This window comes from Gamsiella multidivaricata, assembly GCF_025024155.1.
Source record: "Gamsiella multidivaricata strain RSA 2152 chromosome Unknown BC939scaffold_24, whole genome shotgun sequence".
Lineage (NCBI taxonomy): Eukaryota > Fungi > Mortierellomycota > Mortierellomycetes > Mortierellales > Mortierellaceae > Gamsiella > Gamsiella multidivaricata.
The window spans coordinates 331,138-351,918 of NW_026251732.1; the positions used below are offsets into that span (position 1 = coordinate 331,138).

General features: G+C 49.0%; 6 protein-coding genes and 1 non-coding gene across 7 annotated transcripts; 3 read left to right on the forward strand and 4 right to left on the reverse strand.

The window, feature by feature from the left end:
• Positions 1 to 50: 50 nt before the first annotated feature.
• Positions 51 to 2,440, reverse strand: BC939DRAFT_124935 (nucleotide-sugar transporter-domain-containing protein). The gene is made up of 3 exons (XM_051550020.1): positions 2,094 to 2,440; positions 496 to 1,603; positions 51 to 370 (listed from the first exon to the last, which is right to left on the reverse strand). Exons 1-3 carry the CDS (start codon positions 2,155 to 2,157, stop codon positions 331 to 333), a joined length of 1,212 nt encoding a protein of 403 aa, XP_051413438.1. The 5' UTR covers positions 2,158 to 2,440; the 3' UTR covers positions 51 to 330.
• A 1,885-nt stretch (positions 2,441 to 4,325) lies between these two features.
• Positions 4,326 to 7,605, forward strand: BC939DRAFT_124980 (uncharacterized protein). The gene is made up of 4 exons (XM_051550021.1): positions 4,326 to 4,753; positions 4,852 to 6,593; positions 6,686 to 6,977; positions 7,050 to 7,605. Exons 1-4 carry the CDS (start codon positions 4,594 to 4,596, stop codon positions 7,490 to 7,492), a joined length of 2,637 nt encoding a protein of 878 aa, XP_051413439.1. The 5' UTR covers positions 4,326 to 4,593; the 3' UTR covers positions 7,493 to 7,605.
• Positions 7,606 to 9,370: 1,765 nt separating this feature from the next.
• On the reverse strand, positions 9,371 to 11,558 carry BC939DRAFT_125026 (uncharacterized protein). The gene is made up of 2 exons (XM_051550022.1): positions 11,471 to 11,558; positions 9,371 to 10,822 (listed from the first exon to the last, which is right to left on the reverse strand). The coding sequence occupies exons 1-2, from the start codon at positions 11,492 to 11,494 to the stop codon at positions 9,572 to 9,574; spliced, it is 1,275 nt and encodes a 424-aa protein (XP_051413440.1). The 5' UTR covers positions 11,495 to 11,558; the 3' UTR covers positions 9,371 to 9,571.
• Positions 11,559 to 12,299: 741 nt separating this feature from the next.
• BC939DRAFT_476156 (uncharacterized protein) lies at positions 12,300 to 13,493 on the reverse strand (the record flags this gene model as incomplete). Its single annotated transcript, XM_051558572.1, has 1 exon — positions 12,300 to 13,493. One exon carries the CDS (start codon positions 13,491 to 13,493, stop codon positions 12,300 to 12,302), a length of 1,194 nt encoding a protein of 397 aa, XP_051413441.1.
• Positions 13,494 to 16,177: 2,684 nt separating this feature from the next.
• On the forward strand, positions 16,178 to 17,254 carry BC939DRAFT_395935 (mitochondrial oxaloacetate transport protein; the record flags this gene model as incomplete). The annotated part of the gene is made up of 2 exons (XM_051552252.1): positions 16,178 to 16,351; positions 16,466 to 17,254. The coding sequence occupies 2 exons, from the start codon at positions 16,178 to 16,180 to the stop codon at positions 17,252 to 17,254; spliced, it is 963 nt and encodes a 320-aa protein (XP_051413442.1).
• A 647-nt stretch (positions 17,255 to 17,901) lies between these two features.
• Positions 17,902 to 18,619, reverse strand: BC939DRAFT_476158 (calmodulin-like protein 5; the record flags this gene model as incomplete). The annotated part of the gene is made up of 3 exons (XM_051558573.1): positions 17,902 to 17,922; positions 18,028 to 18,049; positions 18,186 to 18,619. The coding sequence occupies 3 exons, from the start codon at positions 18,617 to 18,619 to the stop codon at positions 17,902 to 17,904; spliced, it is 477 nt and encodes a 158-aa protein (XP_051413443.1).
• A 1,430-nt stretch (positions 18,620 to 20,049) lies between these two features.
• On the forward strand, positions 20,050 to 20,123 carry BC939DRAFT_t85. The gene has a single exon. It is a non-coding gene; the product is annotated as a tRNA-Val (tRNA).
• Positions 20,124 to 20,781: the final 658 nt, after the last annotated feature.

Sequence of the window (20,781 nt, forward strand, 5' to 3'; positions counted from 1 at the left end):
GATGGCGAAAATATAACCATGGCATTGGGGAGCAAAACGCTCATCAAATGTTGAGCAAGTCCTTCTCGTCCACGTCCACGACCACTGAACGCATTCTCCATGGTTTGTGTTTCTCCGGATCGTCTGCAGATAATCCCCGTGCTCTGTAACTACTGCTCCTTTCCTTCTCCGCCAGTAATCGCCTTGACTCTTCCTCGCCTCCCTCTACTTCCCCGCCTGGATACTCATTCACTCCACTGAAGTGGCAAGAAATGGGCGCAAGAGACAGAGGAAACAAACGAAAAACGAGGAAAGAGAAAAAAGACAGGTCAATCAACTGGATGCTTCCATCTACGTCTGGTATTTGGTTGGCGGCGGAATGCTTTGCCTCCTAGAGCGAGAAAAGCAGTACGAAAAAGGTACACAAGATGGTTCGTAAAAGTGGGCAACAAAAAAAAAACACTGCGAAGGATTAAAAGGGGTGCGCGAATTTCCCCAAGTGGAGCACGAACTTACTTTTTGGTTGGACGAATGAATGCAGGGATGGGCGAGTCGGGTCGGCCGTAGATATACGTTGACAGGATGACGATCAACGTTCCAATTTGGAACTGGATCGAAGGCTCGAAATCGAAAAAGTAGACAGAGATGATTCCAGAGATGATGATTGACAGCGACGTGGCAAAGCCCTTGAGGATGTTGTCTGCGTACTTGACGACGATAGCAACCAAAAGTCCTCCCAACGCCTGGTTGGCGACCACCAGCCACGTCATGAGAGTGTAGCCCTGAAGAAATCCGCCCTCGTAAATCTTTTGACGGTCGTAGAACATGGCCAAGAAGCTGAAAAGCGCTCCAGAGATGCCCAATTGGATGTTCCTGACCCACATGTCGGCCTCAGCTCCCTTAAGAATCTTTTCAAAGTAGCAGCCTGCAAATCCGGATGACACGCATGAAGTCAGCACAGCCAACAGTCCGATAAAAGGGTTCTGAATAGGGCCCGATTCCTCCTCGGCTCCTCCGTTAAGTTGGTTTGTTGCCTCGGCCACGTTCTCGCTCACAGCCGCATCCAGTACCTCGTCCTCTGACACCAGTTCATCCTTGGTTTCGACCTCCACCGTGGATTTGGCCGTGCCCACGTTCTGCAATTGCACCAGGGTGACTCCGACCATGAGTAGACACAAAGCAAACCATTTTTGACGAGTCAGCCTCCGGTTCAGCATTGCGACTGAGAACACAGCAGTTGAGAGAATTTTCATCTGGTATGTGACCTGGAAGGTCGCCGCCTCAAGATTCGAAAGAGCAACATAGAGCAGGTTGTTCTGCAGCGCATACAGTCCCGAGGGCACCAGCATCTTAAGGATCTCTTGAGGTTGCTCCACGATGTCCTTGCGAAGAATGTATATGGTCCTGGGGATCGATTTTGTCTTGTATGCCAGAACGGCCACACACGCAAGCAGCTTGATGATCTCTGCAAAGAAGACGGCTGTTGAGGCAAGATACATGGGCAGATCGGGATCGACGTTCACTCGAGAATAGCGCATCATCAGGACCAGGGTACTGTTCTGGAGCAGAAGCACGACTAATGAGAGATGCTTCATGGAGACACCCATAAATGTCGAACCTTCATCTATTTTTTTATTATTATTTTTCATACAAAAAGAGATAGATGGGTCAGTTGATATATTCTGTAAACCGAGTCGATCGGAGACTGGATCCCGGTTCTGTGCAACACACTGCGCATGCTCCGTATGCATCCACACATGCATTCATAGGACAGGGAATCGGTATCGGCCCTTTTTCAGGCTCAATTGCTCGCCCTTGCACTGCCGTTTCGTCTCAACAGACAATGAGAAACCATCCCTGGTAAGTGTACCACATCATTACCGGTCCAACAATCACTAGCAGACTGAGCGGTACATTGATGCTGATGTCTTTCTTTGGGAAGACTGATTTCCAGAGCAGCTTTTTTTCCCTTTTATCCCTGCTGTTGACTTGGTCGGTCGGTCGGTCGGTCGGTCGAGTTGATCCACAGTCCAACCAACGCTACAAAGAGTGGGGGTGCGGAGTGAAACCAATAAGGTAAATCATGATGAAGAAATCATTGGATAGGAACTTACGTCGGCCACGACCGTTCTGGTGGTGTATCGTCGGGAGTGAACCCTGGTGCTTTTCTGAGCTCATGGCGGTGACTTGTATTCCTGGGGCTCCTGGGGTTCCTGGAGGAGTGAGATGAAGACCTTGGGTTTGCGCTTGCTTGGTGTTACCAGACGATGGGAGCAGGGGAGAAAAGGAAGGGGCAGGTGTGGGTGAGGAGAGAGAAGAGAGTGGGAGAAAAACAACAACAGCAATAACAACAATGACAACAACAACAAAAAAGCCCAGACAGATCTGCGTGAGATGATGAGACGTTCAAGGCAAGAAGATGCAATAATAAAGGAGCTGGGACGGATGTGCAGGACGAGGAGGGGGAAGGGGAAAAGAACGAGAAAGAAAGGGGAAGTAGAAGAAATCTCTCCCCGGTGGAAGATGAAGATGATGAAGGCTAGGTCTGCCTGGCCTCCAAAGAGATGTGAGCAATTGACTGAGGTCGTAAGTGGCAGTCCGTACTTCGTCCCCTTTTCCTAATCCTTTCTTCCTCGCTGCTCACTCTCACTCGTCCCCTTCATTGACTTGCCCTCTTTCCCCACTACACGTATCTTTCTTAGCCTTCTCCATCCTCCTGGCTCAGAGGGTCAATGGGTCAACGAATCAATGGGCCAATGGGCCAGTGTTGTGAATGCTCTCAACTATCAGCAATGACCCGTGCATGCGCTCGTAAGGTCGTACCTGACCATCCGAAGCGTCTGGATTAAAGGCATCATCGAGCAGCACGGGGGAGGAGGGGGGATTGTCCCACCTGGCGTCCTTTTTTTTTTTTTCTTTAGTCCTGAGCAATGGTTTCATTTTGAGTTGCAAACTGGTTGCTAACCCATCCATCGACTGATAGGTCCATGCTCTCGACCAATAGATCCAGTGGGTTTGCGATTTGAACTCACAGCTGCACTGCACAACTGCACAACTGGACAGCTACACAACTGTTTGGGTGCAACGGGGCCCATTCTTATCAGGAAGGTTTCTATCCTCCCCAATAGAGCATCCATTTCGTCCATGCGGTCCCGCATTTATTTTAGTCAGGGCCAAGGTCAAAAAGTCCATGGGCATTATCAGGCGCAGGAAAAGTGACGCCATGCGAGTGCATTAGCGCTATGTTTCCCACCAACCACCTAAACACGCATAAAAAGACGAAGACGCGTCAAGGAGGTGAGACTACCAGACAATTGACTGGTATACAAACGGGTGCATGCAAGCATGCGCCATACACTCCATGCCGTGCCACGACTCTATTGCCCCAAGAACGCTATTTCCACATCAGCCTGGCTGTCAACACTGATAAAAAGGGCATGGATTCCATCCACCGACTTTCTCTCTCTCTCCACCCTTACTATCTGCATCGGCTTACACTCAACTCCTTTTTTCCTTGTTATAGCTGCTGAGGTTGCATAGTTGATACCCTGGGATCTTTTCCTATTATTCCGGAAATTCAATACCCGTGCAAACATGCTCGCATTTGTTGAGTGAGACACGAGTCTTGGACGGGCATTACCCGTCTACCCTCTTCGGAGCGAAATCACCACGGTCCACAGCATCTCGCGCCCACCTTCTTTGCACCATTGACCACCCATTGAGCCTCAGAATGCCGCCGTTAAGACCTTACATTGATGTTTCCAAGCCCACCACGCAGGCCACTACTTTCAGCATCAAGGGTGATAGCATGCAACAAGGATCCTTAGTCGAGACCCTTGATCTCACTTCTTCATGGCTCAACCTGCTCGGATGCGAGCACACAGCTGTCACAGCGATTGGCATAATCTACGGCTCCAAAAGTATTAACACGTCCTTTGCGAACTTGTACGTTTCTTCTCTTCCTTTTTTGTCCCCTAGACGATTGTTAATGTTTGTTTTGATACCTTTAGCCGATCGGACACTGTTCGTTAGCGTGAGCATTTCAAGCAAAGCTATGCTGTATGGCCCTCCTACGTAAAATTGAGAGGATGTATCGAGACGAAAGACGGCGAGGAGCGGTTCCCTTGGCTGATGCCATTTGCGCCGGATAGCTGCTGGCAACTGGACACCGAAGCTGCATCAGAATACAGACTGAAAGCCTCTTTATCCTCCATCAACGCCTCCAGTGACTTAGACAGCCGGTCTTTTTTTTCACTCCTCGGTCGGACAAACCCGTTGTCAAGGCAGACTTTGTCTATAGCCGAAAGGTAAGACTCTGTGTGTTCCTTATTGCCATAGGCTGCTGATTAGGTGCAGCAACTACCGCACGCAGCAGCCAGGGAGCCAGGGCTCCGTCCTTCGCCATGCTCATCCTGAGAGCCATCTCAAGCAGGACACAGCCCCGTGCATCTTTTGCATATCTCTGACTACCAGCCTAGCATGCCCCGAGGCGGGCCACTGGATTTTTACATGTCTATTGGAATGCAATAAAGTTGAAACTAAATTTGGTGTTCGCGTCGTTTCCTCATTCATCTGTTCGTCGTTGCGCCGCCTGGAGATTCATCACACAAAGCGATGAAAGAGTCGGCCAGCTCATGTCCTTTCAGGCCTGCTGACACTGTTGCCTTTAACATGGCGAACTGCAGCAGTACGGGAACTGGGCGGCCCAAACGGAAATCAAACATTGTCATCGAGATCCCCCCTTGGCTCCCAACAAAGAAGCAGACGCACGCAGGTATATACATCTTCCCTTCCGCGTTTTTATTGTACATGCCGTCTATCGAGAAGACTGGGGTGCAAAGTGAGGCTCTGATATGCTTTGCTTTCATTCAGCTGCTCCATTAGTGGCAGAAACCCAACAGATCGCTATCGAGTCAGAGGATGAAGCACTACCTACAGAGCAATTGTTGCCCGAGCAGGCGCAGGTCGAACAAGGGAGCGATCCATGGGACATATCTGATGGTAGTTTCTCGGACATATCTTTAAACGACCTCAATGACCCAGCTCCCAAGAAATTACCACCTCCGCTCGTCATGGACGGCCTTGCGACTCTGGTACCGGCACTATTTATGTCCAGTAGCCTCTACGGCCATGACTCTGTATTCAGCGAGCGCTCCTCGATGCAGGCGCTACCATCATCATCTATAAGTGAAGAGGGCGCTATATGGGCAGATAATATTGTCCGACATGACGTGCGAACTGGACAGTATCGGTATGCTTATCTGGATCCAGAGGAACCGTCAATTGAGCGGCATCAGATCATCCTCGAGGAGGCCTACAAGGCATACGAACACCAGATCGACCAGTTAGAGGATGAGGATTACGAGTTCATCGCGGCAGCCATAGGGATTACAGCAGCCATAGCGAAGTCCTGGATGTGGGAGCGGGCATCATATAGCTCACAGCCTCAGAGCCTTAACAACATTGATAAACCACTGGCCACGGACCATCTATCGATCAAGCGACGATCCATAGCACAATCTGATAGTCCTAAAAAAACTACAAAAGTGCTCGACAAGGAACACTCCATAATTACCACAACGGCTAAGCGGATACAGAGGAGGGCAGTCGTCAGGACCAAGATACCTTCCGAAAACCGAGCCCTGCAGTCAAACAGGTGCGAGCACTACGCGGAGAATCAGCCACAACTCGAGCAATGCAATGCCTGCACCAACAGGCGAGCGTGCGCATTTGTGAACTTTCGACTTTTTTATATCAGATCGCAACAAGATGTCCATTCTTTTGACAAGTACAACTATCGACATGGTCCAGATTTTTATTCGGATCCGGATCCAGACACAGAGTTCCAGTTTAACAAGCGTGGACTCTTCTTTCCGACATCGTCGTACATACTGGCGTATACGCATACCCTTGCCAAACATCTGTTGAAAAGCGAGATCGACCATGCGTTGGGAATTTCGGGGGATAGGGATAACGAGAGCGAAAGCGGGAGTGAAAGGCATTACTTCCGAAGACCTTTGACGGATCGACAATTCTGCGACGTTTGCAAGACGTCGATGGCCAGTGGCCACTGGATGTGCTGCATCTGCGGTCAGGATATGTGCATGGATTGTTACGAATCCTTCCTTGTGACAACCCATTGCACCTATAAGCGGATGCATGAGGCAAAGCAGTTTATCCCGTGCGGCCGATTTCATCTCTCAACCTTGAGACAGAGCCTTGGCGCACTGGAAACGAGAGTGGAGCAGATTCCGAAAGGTCTTCTTAACGCACCCAACAAGGCCGCGGATGGGTCGATCAACGCTTCATTGAACAAGTACGAAGGCGATGGCTTCAAACATCGCGAACCTGTGAAGGCGGATTCTGAGAGCTTTGGAATAGACAGTTTTCGGGCAGCATGGCTACGCGGAGGTGCGATCGTCCTATCAGGAGTACATAAGAGGCTGAGGAGGGACTGGTCTCCGGCATACCTCAAAAGGATTCATGGCAAAGCGACAGTGACGGCGGTAGATATTGCAACACGTGAGGCTCAAGTGATGACCCTGCAGCAGTACCTTGACCAACACTTTACGGGCAAGACTCGACAGGGCGCTGAAACTGCCTGGAAAATGAGCGTAAGTAGCCAGGACATTGCCTTTGGTCGTGCTTTGAAACTGTCGGATGAATAGAGTACTCACTGTTCGTTTCTATGAACTATTGATTGTAGGGTTGGCCGCTTGAACCCTTTCAGGACGTGCTGAAAGAGCTCTTTCATGATCTCCTGCGGGCCCTACCTCTGCCTGAATACACGCGACCACACGGAGCCTTTAACCTGGCGAGATATTTTCCAGTGGATCAGGTTGGCTTGGACTTAAGCCCGAAGTTATATGCATGCCAGGGTCTCGGGATGGACCTTCAGGGTTGCAAGTCGATCCCTATGTCATGCGAGATATCGGACTCGCTCTATCTCTGTGTCTATACACACGATCCACACCAGCGGCCTAAGGTCGACGATGAAGGTGATAGAACAGTGAGAAATTGTATGACATATACTTTTGTGCAAGCATTAACCAGCACACCATTTAATCCAGATATCGACGCCAGCGCCTCTACATCAGCTGTAATCTGGGACATCTTCCGAGTGGAAGACCGACATCTCGTACGAGAGTTCCTCCATAGGACCTATGCCTCAAGGCTTGGCTGCAACCTGTGGGACGGTTTTTCGGACCAGCGATTTCATATGACGCCCTCGCAGCAACGCCAACTGTTCGAGGAGAAGGGCGTTCGAGCGTACCGTGTTATACAAAGGTATGGAGACGCTGTCATGATCCCGGCAGGATGTCCCCGACAGGCACACTACATCCAGGACTCGATCTTGGTCGGACTCGACTTTGTATCCCCGGAACGGATATCGCACACACTGCACCGGAGTGAGGAGCTGAGGGGTTTTAATTTGGAGAAAAAGGCGAAGCGCGTGCCAGACGTGTTGATGGCCAAGGATATCTTGTTTTACAGCACGCTGGCGATGCTGTGAGGAGTATCCGTTCACTTGGTCGGACTTTTTCCTTTGGTTTACATCTAATAAATCATCGGCATATTTATTTAGCTAGGATGCAAGTAAGTCTTGGTGCAGCAATCCAAAAGGGGAGATTTTAGGAAAAAAATAAAAAATAAACTGATATGAATTTTTGTATCGCTGCTCTGTAGGCAATACGCTCACTGAAGTACTGCGCCCAGGAGTTGTCGTTCCGCGTGGATCATTCGGGAAATGGGATACTGAGGCTTGAACGCGCTTGGTCGTACATCGGAGAAAATTATATGGATGTCAGTTTTACTGCACGGGGATCGCATCAGAAATGACAAATAATACAAGAAACTCATTTTGCACACTACTCCTTTTCTTCCTTCGTCGTCCCCCCCCCCCCCCAGATTGTATGCACTCCTTCGTGTAGATCGACAATAAAGGTCAGGGCTTCGTTCACTCTGACAACTGGAAACGTAGTTTCGTCCGGTTTAAGATGGGCATCTCCTATTTGTAGTAGTGTGTATAATTTCATGTGCCACAATGTAATCTTCTTTGGTCGTAGTTACCTCTGAACTTGCAATAGCAAACCAAGTCTCAGGTTATTAAGCCCGTGGCGACGTCGCCCCTGTCTGCATCAAGAACCCATGTTGACGAACAAAAGGTTGTTCATCTCTTTGGTAATATGAAATGTTTCCATTAACTGTAGCTTCTAATAGATAGACCGTGCCTTTATCTAGGGCCTTGACCTCTCACCTTCTACTGCCCTCTATGCATTCAGGGCATTGTATGGACTGGGTCCAGACACGTTTATATTCAAAGCGCTCTAAAAATTAGGAAGTAAGGGTACGGGATTCAGATACGTTTTGCTCGTGATGGAACCATATCACTGGAAGTTGATTAAGGGTTTTACACACAGAACATATTGTTTGCAATTGAAGAATGGGCGTGTTCTGAGTGTAAAGCCCTTAATCAACTTCCCTTTTCAAAAGGTCCATTATTTTTTTCCGGTGACTAGGAAAATCCTGCAAGGGCTTGCATGGATATAGCAATTTATTCGTTGTGGTCTTTCACATGCTGCTAAGCCCAATTTCAGGAACACGTTTAAGGGAGGTTTTCTTAATCGTCGTTCCGAGGACTAGAGCGTTGGGAATGACTCGGTCAGGCCAGTACATCTGTCTTTTCAGCTCGCCATGTTGGTATCTGCAATCCATCCCGCGCCTTCATTGATTTTGAACTAGCGACATCTCTCGACACAAAACTCAATGCTCCCGAGGATACGGCATTGACCACATTCACCAACACCAAGCCGATAATGTGGGAGGATGATCCTAGGCGGATGCTAGATAATTGAAAGGGTCTGGCTTGATTTCATGGCGTACCAAACCATCCCTACAGTGGACTGAACCGTTCTCAAAGTCATTTTGAAGACTTTTCCGAGACTTCATATTTTTTTAGGTGGCGATGTTGCACCCCTCAATGTCGTGGTATCACGTCGCAGATCGCCCGGTACTTTCCTTTATTATATTCGAGAAAATGGCATATGGCAATCATATGTGTTGCTGTGCTGAAGAGAGCATGCAACTCTCTTCTTACACGCACTCTGCCGGGTCCCCTATCAAGCCTACAACACACATCCTCAACGTACCTAGGGCGCCACGCTGCCATGGTAATGCGGTGAAGGATTAAGCACTGACGAGTGCAAGATACAGGAAAGCTATTTTATTGCAGAATCAAAGAACTAAATCGGTCGTTCTACTCGACCTTCCTAGAATTGTTGTTAACAGCACTAGCAGACTACTCGCTCACCTTCGAAACCTACTCGCTGCGGATTCTTGAGTCACATTATCCTGCCCGCCCCCCATTAATAACTCTTTCAGTCAGGCTCATGCCGTCTATGTAGGCATTGCTTTGGGTCCTGCCCTGGGCTATATCCCGTATATATCGACCTCCAATGCTGCTCTCCCTTTCCGTGCACCAACTCCCATCCGTCTCCTTACACTCGCTCAGCAACTCCTCCCTTGACTTCCTCTTCACTAAATTTGCCTCGTCTTCAACGCTTTAGTTGTCATCCCCCATACGCGCCATTCATCAGGAACGCACCTCAGAACGATCATTCGACTCGGTCCACTCCCTATCATGCGCCCATTCCCACTCCAGCATTTCCTGCCTCATCCGCATCGTGGTCCTTCTCTCGATCTCCAGTGCTTCTTGTTGAAAGGTATGGATCTCCTCCTGCATGAGCTCGATCTGCCTCAGGACGCGATCTTGGAATTCCCAAGGGTCTGGGCAATAGCACGCCACCAAGAAGGCCGCCTCTCGGCCAGCCCTGAGTTTACCGTCCTGACTGGGCTGTAGAAGCGCACATCTGCAGCCACTTGGGTGTTGCTTCTGTCCCAGATGTGATTGTCTCCTGCTGGCGCTAGTGCCGGTGTTAGTGCTGGCGCTGGCGCTGACACTGAATTGTTGTGGTACCGAGTCCTTCAAGGCGCCTAGTAGTGCTGCAGGAGTGGGCACAGACATGGTCTGGACAACGTGTGACAGGATCATGGTTGCCTGATGGATCTGGTGCTTCAGTGCTTGGATTTCGCGTTCCAGAACCGCAGGGCTATGTCGCGATTCCCAGGAGTGGCCTTCGTCGTCGACTTTACTTCCCATGGTTCCTGCCCTGGCATTTGGGGTCGTGCACCTTGAATCTCTTGACGGTTGTGGATACATCCCAGCGGAAGAACCAGCCCTTGAATATGACCTTCTAGTGTCCTGGCAGACTAACGTTGGCAGAGCTGGCGAGGGAGATCGCAGGGTGGAGTTGCGGACAGAGGCGGTGGAGTCATGCTTTCGATGAGGGTGTGGTTCAGTGGGGACATTGTTCAGGTCCGACTGGAAGCTGTTGTTGCTGTCCTGCACATCGTCCAAACTTACGCTGTTGATGCTGATCGATGGCGATTCCGGCCGTTTGACCTTCAACGATGTCGAGCATAAAACCGAGGTCGAGGCTGAGGACAACGAGGCTGAGGACGACGAGGCTGAGAACGATGAGGCTGGCGCAAGCAGGTGTAGTACCTCGCTACCGTGTCCAAACGTATTCACGCTGCTGACGCTGTTCCTGTTACTGCTGCTAGCAGCAAAGCTGCTGTTCCTCCTGTGTAGCAGGAGGGCCTGTTGTACATATCCATTGCCGAGTGGAGGTCCCGTGGCGGGCCCTTGAACATCCATCTGCGGTCGTGTTTCTGTGGGTCGTATTGAGTCGGTACTGGCGCAGTCGTTCATCCGGGATTCTGTAGCATCAAGAGATAGATCTGAGTAACCCGACGGCGATGGATGATGCGATGTTGCTTCAGACTTGATCGGAAGAATGAAGGCGAGGATGCGTGAGGACGATAGAGGGAGAGGGGGAGAAAGAGAAAGAGTTCAGAGAAGGGAATGAAACGAACAAAGTATCGAGGGGGTGTATGCAGCCGTTAGGCATTGCTTATAACTAGACGAAGCAACGTACCCTCCCTCCCCCCCCCCCCCCCCCCCCGCTCTCTCCCAGCCCATTTCGGAAATGACTGAGTCCGCTAATGGCACTCGCACCTCGGCCCCCCTTTTTTTAAATTCTTCCTCGACTCTCATTCAATGCCTCGGACCAAATTCAAGGATCCAGCAATTGAGACTTGAGGGGAGGGCAAAACATGGATTTGAAGTCGACGATGGAAATTGGTAAAACGACACTCATTGAAGTGGACGTGGTGAAATGGCTTGATGAAAGATACTATGAACAGCACCTGCATTTGCCCTATTTTGACCTGTATTTCTCTGATATCCATGTTATCGTGGCCCTGAGTCTTCTTCCTAAGTGCACAACCCTGGACTTATGGAGCTGACTTCTCAAGATGTTTATCCCAATTGGGCTGTACACAACCCGCCACCAAAAAAAAAAAAAAAAAAAAAAAAAAAGTTCAGGAACGCGTTTCAAAATGCAAGACACCCATTGCTGCAGTTTCATACCTCAAGGTGCCTGAAAATCCCCATGGACGCGGAACGCAAAAAAGATGAGCCGGGTTGCGGAATGATCAAGACATAAAATAGGGATGAGTGGAAAGCATGAAGAGTAACGGAATGAAATTTGCAGCTTCATTAATACCATTCCCATGCCATGCTGTACTGTCGGAAGTCTAATTTGCCGTTAAATGCAAGATAAAAAAAGGGGGCAATCCGCGACTCATGTTCTCCCTCATTATAGACTATCTGCGAGTGTAATTGCGACTGAGACCTACATCTCTCTCTAGACTCGAACAATAGCTTTCGGAGTCATGCTTCATCCACACAGGAACGGCATGGTTAAGGTTGATGGATCAAGGCACGAATGTCATTCTAGACTTTGAACACTTCTCAACTTAACCGCATATGGTAGTGAAAGACATGATCAAAGACAAAGAAAAGACATCGTACACAGAGATGGGTTGTATTTTGGGGGAAAATTACATTAATAAAATAATATGAACTATGCAAAAAGAACACAGGAAATGTAGGATGATAGGAAAAAATGACAAAATGTCAAGTACTGTGCTTGGCCCGCGCGTTTAACGCCGTAAGAGCCATAGTACAAGGTTGCAGGGTCCATGCTTTGCTCAAATAAGTTTGTGGCACCATATCATTTCGCCTATCACCCTCCAAAGCACAGTTATCATCATCATAATGACAGACATCCAAAACGAAAAGGCTTGAAGTGGCGAGGTTTTTTTTTATGAAGCAAAAAAAAAAAAAAAAAAAAAAAGAAGCTAAACCTCGACCATGACTCCTCTTCCGTACACAAGCATATCCATGCTTGCTGCCTCTACGTAGACACCTTGGCGCCGCCCTCCGGTATGATTTGTGGATTACGCGCGAGCGAGTGCGCATTAGCGTAATCTCCGGCCTCGATCTTTGCGAACTTGTCATACGTCTCTCCTGGAGCCAAGGCTTGCTGTTGCTGGTGAGGTGTTCGAGGAGATGTTCCTGCAGCCGGTGGTGGTTGAGGGTACGACTTTGGTGGTGATGCAATTGTGGAGTGGGTCATCGATGGCGATCCAGTTCCGTAAGACTGTTGTTGATACTGTTGCTGGTAGGCCATTTGTTCTTGCTGCAGATTGGGCAAGTCTGAGTAATACCCTGCTGACGGAAATTGAGTACCAGACTGTGGAGGCATGGGCTGCTGGTAATACGGATCATACTGGTCATACTGATCCTGGTATCCGCCATAGGGGACTTGCTGGTATCCTTGCTGATAATCGTAATTGTCGTATCCATCGCCGGCGTGATGCATGGCTCCTAATGCACCGGCACCTCCTGCAGCGGCTATGGCGGCCATATCGAGATGTGTCGACGGCCTGGCGGCAGAGCTATGAATAGAGCTCGGCCTGGGTTTCCCACTGGCATTTGACCCTCCACCGAGTCCCAATGCATGGAACTGATCCTGTCCCTGTCCATTTTGGTCCAACAGGATGTCGAGTCGGCGCTGCCTCTTCTTGTTCTTCTTCCGGTACCGCATTACGAAGACCCCAACCAGAAATGCAACAACCAACACGGCGGCAATACCACCAATGACAGGACCGATGATGGACTTGGATTCAGTGGGAGAGCTGCTGCTGGAGCCATCGACTCCACCGGTGCTGCCTCCGCCACTACCACCAGTACTGCCGCTGCCTCCGGGCAACTGTGTAGGTTCGCTGCCGCTGCTAGTTTTTGAGGTCGATCTGCTCCTGGTCGAGGTCTTAGTGCTACTTCCCCCTCCTCCGCTTCCTCCTCCTCCAGAGCCTCCACCACCTCCAGATGATGGGTCAGGAGAGGGTGAAGGGCCGGGGTTAGGACTATCGGTAGTGGTATGTGGTGGAGGCTGGGATGTGGTTGGTGGGGTATGGGTTGTTGTAGGTGGTGGTGTTGGAGTATCGGTAGTAGTTGGGGGTTCAGTGGTTGTGGATGGTGGAGGGGTTGGCGACGAGGTTGGAACAGGAGCATCGGTTGTAGCTCCTGTAGAGAGAGCTGCAGACATGTCTGGGGGTGTAGTGGATGGAAAGAGTGAGAGTGAAGTATGGGAATATTAAGCGGTGAGGAAATAATATGTGTGTGTGTGTATGGAGGGAGAAGCAAAGGACGAGAGATGGTCGGGAGAGGGGGGCTATCGAGGGGACCCAAGGATGTGGAGCTAGCGGTGTGCAGAGTGAAAATGGGGAGCAAAGGGGAAGAGAAGAAGTGGAGGAAAGAAAGGAGCGGAGATATGGGAGATATGGGATGAGGACTGTTGGGGGCGGATGATGACAGCGCAGATGATCTGGGAGGGAACTACCGGTGGGAGCACCATGCTAGTCTACCTGACTTGCAAGCAAGCAGATCGAGAGAGGGGAATTGCTTTAAAGGGATAGCTCGCTATGCGTGCTAGTCACAGCCGACCACAAGGAACGACCAGAAGGCCCAAAAGGAACAGGAAATAACCCCCGCGCGCCCGAAACACGCGACAAGGCGCTTTTGCTCGCTTGCTTGGCCGACAAAGTCGTGGACGTCAGGAATAAAGAGAGAAGGCAGGGACCAATGCCAATGGGATGGTGGGATGTGTGGTCTGCCATCCATCCATTCGCCCTGAAGCCTTTTGACCGCTCGCACTCCATCCTCGCCTCTCCACCATGGCCCCCTTCTTCTCTCACGCAATGCGATGAAGTTATTTTTACTTTCCCTTGTTTCACCCATTTGGCGTTCCTATTATTTATCCACCACCCTCGCTCCGCAGATGACGCCCCTCCTTTCCCTCTCTATCCATACCCTAGCGCACCCTCTAGTCCCCGTGGAGTTTTAAACAACACCATACACCATGGACCATAACCATCTCCTGTACATGTACCCATATAAGTACACGCATACTTATACAGCCAGAGCCATGGCTCAATCCACCTTTTTAGCCGAGCCCCAATACTCACATAAATAAGTTACGGCCACGACCATGGACATGCAGATGTCCAGAAATATACTAAAGACTATGGCACATGCATGTACACCTGCTCCCCTCCTCATTCCATCCTTGGCGAGAGTTATGTATAGACGTACACCTCCTCCTTTTTTTTCCTTTCCAGCATACGCAAATATCATATCCGATGTTTATGATGCCGCGATTTGTGGCCATTGCGATCGCCCGGCACAACTGACGCTGGCATAACTAATTTGGGCAATGCTTCCGCGACAAAAGCTCTAGGCGTCCTCCAGGAGAGTGAAACCACTGTTCCCGTAGGCGATAGCACAGGTTATATTGCTGTCCATTCCATCCCATGACAAATGTACCATGGAACCAACATCCAAAACAAATAGCCACAGGATGGCTACCCGAGGTGAACACTGTTTTTGGAGCCTCGAACTGCCCCTGCAGAGCCATTGGGGTCCCTCCATTGCAAGCCAATGATGTATATCAAGAGGATAACTAAATGAGCGAGAGGAATGGAGTGCAATTCGGTTTTTGAGTGGGGGATGAGGGGCTAGACCAGCTATCATCAACAAAATGAAACGAAAGAGGGCCGGCTAGCACGCTGTGTCTCCACCAGAACACCAAAATAAGCCATGCCAGGGTCTGCAGCACTGCCCTGTGTTACATCCGTGGAAAAATAAAACAGATAAACATCCATTTCTATCCAAACGGTTGAACACGTCCCAGAATGGACTACTGCACCATGTTCAATGAATCCCCGATCAGACATGCACACGTTTCTCCGCTTCAGCCCATAGCGGGGTCTTTGTGTTGAGCACTAACACCTCTGCATAGAACTTCTTGTTAACTGATATTACTTTTAGCCTGTATTAGGCGTCTCATCCCCGCAGAATCGTCATAGCGGCATAGGGAATGTAGGCCGCTCCTATGTCCATCGTGGCCATCGAGAATGTCCTGCTAACGTGTAGTTAGTTACCTTAGAAATAGGACCCGCTGAGGCGGCTAGGGCTCGATTTGTGGACCGAAAGCATTTTCGGCGTTCAGAGAAAAGTTGCAGGCGTCTATGCAAATCAACAAGTCCAAGTTGTCTGCATTCACATCTCTACCTTGAATTGCATTTTACTGTTCAGATCTCGTTTGCCTGGCTTCCCCCGCCTACTCGAACGCGTCCTCTCTGCTTTATGCCTACCTGGATCTACGCTACTTCCAACCGACGTTCGTCTCAAGGCCTTATACAGCTCAACAGATCCAGTCTTTAGTTGTAGATCCCATTCATACTCTCATATTTTAGTTTTATGTCTGCTCTACTGCACATTGGTGTCATATGCTGTCCCGTATAAGCTATTTCGCCCGTTCGTGACGCCCAAGTCCAAGATTCCATCGCTCGGCCCTGTTCCTGGCATTTCTTTGTGTGTGACAAAGCGAATTGGAGTGATTCATTTTACTCTTTCTATGCCGCGCCACATAGCACGGCCTTTTGCATATGCAGTAACAACTTCGTTCACTGCCACTGCCTTGAAATCATCTTTAAACGACCATCGCCACATCTCACACTTCATCCTTCCTTCCTTCCCTCCTTCCTTCCTTCCGCCGCTCCATCCCCTCTAGTCCTCGCCTGCTCTTCCTCGTTCCTCTCCATCCAACAGCCTAACTCTTCTTCTCCTTCTCCAGGAACGCAAACCTCCCCTCTCTCCACTCACTTGCCTCACATTTACATCTCCCACGCTTACCCCCATAACCCCATCATCAGATCATCACCTGACCACATGTCAAACGCACCCCTTCAGAACTCACCGCCACCACTCGCCGTCGCTGGCATCCCCACTGTCGTTGCTGCAACCCCTACGCAGGTTGCTGTCAGGAAACCCTCCGCGGTGTACGGGTTCATAGCTGCTGGTATCGCCGCCTGTGGAGCTGTTACTATTACTAACCCTGCAGAGGTACCCAAAGACAAATATGAATCATGAACCTAATCCGGCCCTGACAGTCTCCCCCCCCCCCCATCAATTGTTAATTGACACATGTGTTCTTTTTTTTTTTTTCCTTCTTTGTAGGTCATCAAAACGAGACTTCAGCTTCAAGGAGAATTGGTACGCCAGGCACCAGGAACGGCCAGGATCTACACGAATTTTGGGCAGGCGTTTGTTCACATTGCAAAGTATGAGGGTATCCGAGGACTTCAACGTGGATTGGGGTGTGCGTACATGTACCAGATTCTGATGAACGGCACCCGATTGGGACTGTATGACCCGATCAAGCACTCGATCCACTCGCTCTTCAAGACAGACCCCGGCACGAACAACAGCTTTGTTAATATTGTAGCGGGCGGAACCGGAGGTCTGCTCTCTGCTGCACTGGCGAGTCCCCTGTTCTTGATCAAGACCCGGTTACAATCCTATTCGTCGCACGAGGCTTCCAGAGTCGGACACCAACATTATTACAAACACACGTTCGACGGACTGCGACACGTCTTCAAGACGGAGGGCGTTCGAGGTCTCTACCGCGGTGTGGACGCATCAATGATGCGAACGGGTGTAGGATCATCAGTCCAGTTGCCTCTTTATGATGTTGTCAAGCAGAACATGATCAGGGTCGGCGGTCTCGAGAACGGAGCCCTCTGCCACGCACTGAGTAGTTTGGTCTCTGGATTCTTCCTGGCCCTTGCCATGAACCCGTTCGATATCATCGCCACGAGAATGTACAACCAGGCACCGGATCCAGTGACGGGACGTGGAGGTATGCTGTACAAGAGCCCCATCGACTGCGCACTCAAGACGGTCAGGACTGAGGGAGTGAAAGCGCTCTACAAGGGCTTCACGGCGCATTATCTGCGCATTGGGTAAGTCAGTAGCTCTGATTGAAGCTTCTGGTCGAGGCTTCTGGTTGTGGGGAAATAGGGGCACTCGGTATTGGGTCTAAAGTGCGGCCGGGAAATTGAGGGCCGCAAGAAGAATTGAGGTTTTATGTTTACCCATACTAAAGTTTTCTGGTGGTGCTCTTTTTCTTTTTTGTCCGCATCTAGGCCCCATACTGTCTGCATGTTTGTGTTTATGGAACAAGTGAAGAAGGTTTTCGAGCGGTTGGATTTGCACTAAAGGCGGGGAGAAGGGAGGAGCAAAGACGGTCATATATATTATTATTTTCTTCTTCTGGGGGCATCATGGACACTTGTATATCCCCCCAGTAAGGATTGATACCAGGGTAAAGGGGCATGGCCGCATGCAAGCAGGCATATTATAATAAAGTCAGCATAGAATTATAGCACCGCTACCACCCTCGAAATATATAAAGCTGAAGATGAAACCGAGCTCAATTGTACGCGCTTTTCAGGGTCCTTTCTGAGTCCAGGTAGTCCAGCATGGACAATAGTGGCCAGTGTTGTTGGAGACAGCAGATTTGCTTTATTAATAATATACATGTGCTGTGAGGCGATTGCTTGGTTGTCTAGACGTCTGGATCGTCGTCTACTGTGAGGAGATTGCTAGCCAGTCTAGATCATCCTTGCGAATTCCTATTGTCGTAGGAAAAAAAGGTAGTTTAGTTATTTTGTCATTACGTGAGATGACAACGATGGCTAGAGGGTCAGCTGGCAAAAGCGAGGAGTTTGTTGGTTTACCTCACGGTCGATTTGGTTATCACTAAGACATCGAAAGAAAGTAAACAAGAAAAAATAAAATAAAACATTCCGCGTCAGTCCTGGTAAATCTACGTAAAAAGGCAAGAAAGAACGAAGGCGGACCAAAAACGACCCAGAGACGAAAAGACATGGCTTACCCATTCAAGTCTGCAGTCTTGATCATATCTTTGATCTCCTCCTTGGAAAGATGTTCGCCTTGCTTGGCAAGAACCTGGCTGAGCTCCTGAGCAGAGATGTAACCGTTTCCGTCGAGATCAAAGTTCCGGAAGATGGCATCGATCTCCTTGGCGGACTTCTTCGTGGGCGTGCCCGTGGCACATTTCTCGCGGCCGAGACCGAGGTCGTGGCAGGCATCCAAGAACTCGTTGAAGCTGATCTTGCCGTCCTTGTTCTTATCTGCCTTGGTGAAAAAGGTCTGGAGATCGTACTCCTCGGGGTTGCGATTCGAGTTCGTGAGAGCCTCGAGGAATTCTTGTTCGGAGATGGCACCATCGCCGTCCTTGTCCATGGCCGTGAACTGCAGCTTGATGTTTACGATCTGCGATTCTGTGTAGTTGTGGTGGGTCTGCATTGTTTTTTGTTATAAAGCGAAGAACACAAAGAATTAGTATGGGTGATTGTCCGCTGCGTTTTTCCATGAAACCATTGGTGACGAGAGTTGTTGCTGTTGTTGTTGTTGTTGTTTTTTTTTGTTAACACTTGCCATTTTCTGTAGAGTGAAGAGAGAAAGATGGGGATGGGGAGGTGTAGTGTATGAGTAAGTATTGGGGATGTGGTATGGGCAAGGTGTGAGATGTGAAAGAGGCGCTGAGGGGAAGGGGCCCTCTTCCTTTTATACGAAACCCGCAGAATGAATTATGAAAGAATTAAAACACCACGTTCCCCACACAACACTAAGACCCTCAAGGCTGTTTTTGTTGGACTTTTGGGCCTCCCTTTTGCCGTCTCACACCCAAAAAAGGCCGCGTCTGTGCGGTGCAACCGATTGAACCTTATGCAGTATATTTTTGCGGCACCTTTTTGTCCTTCTATTTAGAAGCACGGAACGACCAGAAAAGACGGGCCACTCGCTGTCCACACACCACACGCCACTACCACAATTCGCATCTGACACTGCTGGATTCCACAATGGAAAAAGTGGAATTTCGCTCTTTTGTCGGGGCTGAGCAAGGCTCAGCAATAAATGAAAAAAAAAGATGAAAAGATGGACATTCAGACAAGGCGATGAAGGGCTCAGCCTCGAGGTTACACCAGCTTGTCGCTAACAGCTTGTTCGAGTCGATTGTCCGATCTTCGATTTTGTTTTCAAGCACGCATGTTACTGTTGCGCCATCCAGACCGCAATCTGCAAGTAATCGTAAGGCAAACCTCCTTTATTTTTTGTCAGGATAAAAATGAATCCACGAGGCAATGTTTGGTGTTTGAGTCAGACAAGTATTTGATTCATTCAACAAGTACCAGAGTTTGACTCTTTAACCGAGGATATTTCCATATACAACTGCCATTGAGGAGAATGCTCACAGGCCTGCATATATTCCCCAAATTCCACAGCGATATATCTATATCATCTATATCATCTATATAATCTATGCCATCTATATCGGTAAAACAATTTGAGTAAGGACATAACAAAAACTGAGCAGTGAGCATATGGACCCAGCAATAGACCCAGCAATAGACCTTAAGCGCCGCTATTTTTTTTTTCATTTTCTAGAAACTGTTCCATGTATTTGTTTGGCCAGTAGGTCTGTCAATAGACATGCAAACTTGAGCCTACTGCGCTTTAAAGCAAAAGTCTTCATCTCTTCATATGCCATGGAGAAGTGAAGCGGCGTTTAGCTTGCGAAGTAACATCCGGCATCAAACAAAAAGTCGAAGAGGAAGCTTTTTTTTTTTTCCGCCCGCGAGCATTGAGAGAATGAAGCACGTGACTAAATTGCACGTGACTTAAAGAATTAAAAATAAATTAGATCTAATCCTCAAACTTTCAACAACAGCAAAGTTTGTATGGTGTAGTTGGTTATCACGTCTGTCTAACACACAGACGGTCCTCGGTTCAAGTCCGAGTACAAACACTTTTGTACCTTTTTGATTTTCGCAACAACTTGTTAGAACGCGTCAAAGGATGAAATCGTTTACGGATGCCATCAAGCTATATTCATTTATTTTATTTTGTCTTGGCGTACTGGGTATATTGGATGGAGTGTGGGGGAAGTTCTTGTCCTTAGAGTGAAAAGAGGTATTACGAGGATGATAAATGATAACAAAAGCAAGAAAAATGTTGTTCTGTTGTTGTTGGGCTGTACTCTACGCCCACGCTACTAATCCTGAGGCAATTGATCTCCAAGGGAATTGTGTCTACTAGACGTGTGCTGTAGATGGAGGCCCTTTCTTCTTCTTTCAAAAGAGAAGGTGTGAGAGAGAAGGCATGAACAGAAGGATGGGATAACGCGTCATTTGAAAAGTGAACAATGGGCCGTAAAAGATGTCTGTTAGCAATGCAGCGAGCTGGCCCTAGTCCATCCCAGTCACCTCTTTATCCAACGACGGATAGATGGATAAAATGTCGGCGCTTGCTTTTGCTGAAGGAAGAAGGCTGTCGGTGAACATTGTACAATCGCAGATAAATTCATTGTCGCACTGCTACCCCGCAAAAGTGTCTACAACACAGATCACAAAAAGATAAAAATGGGAGCCCCTACAACAGGAAAGCTACAGCACAAGACAGCAAGA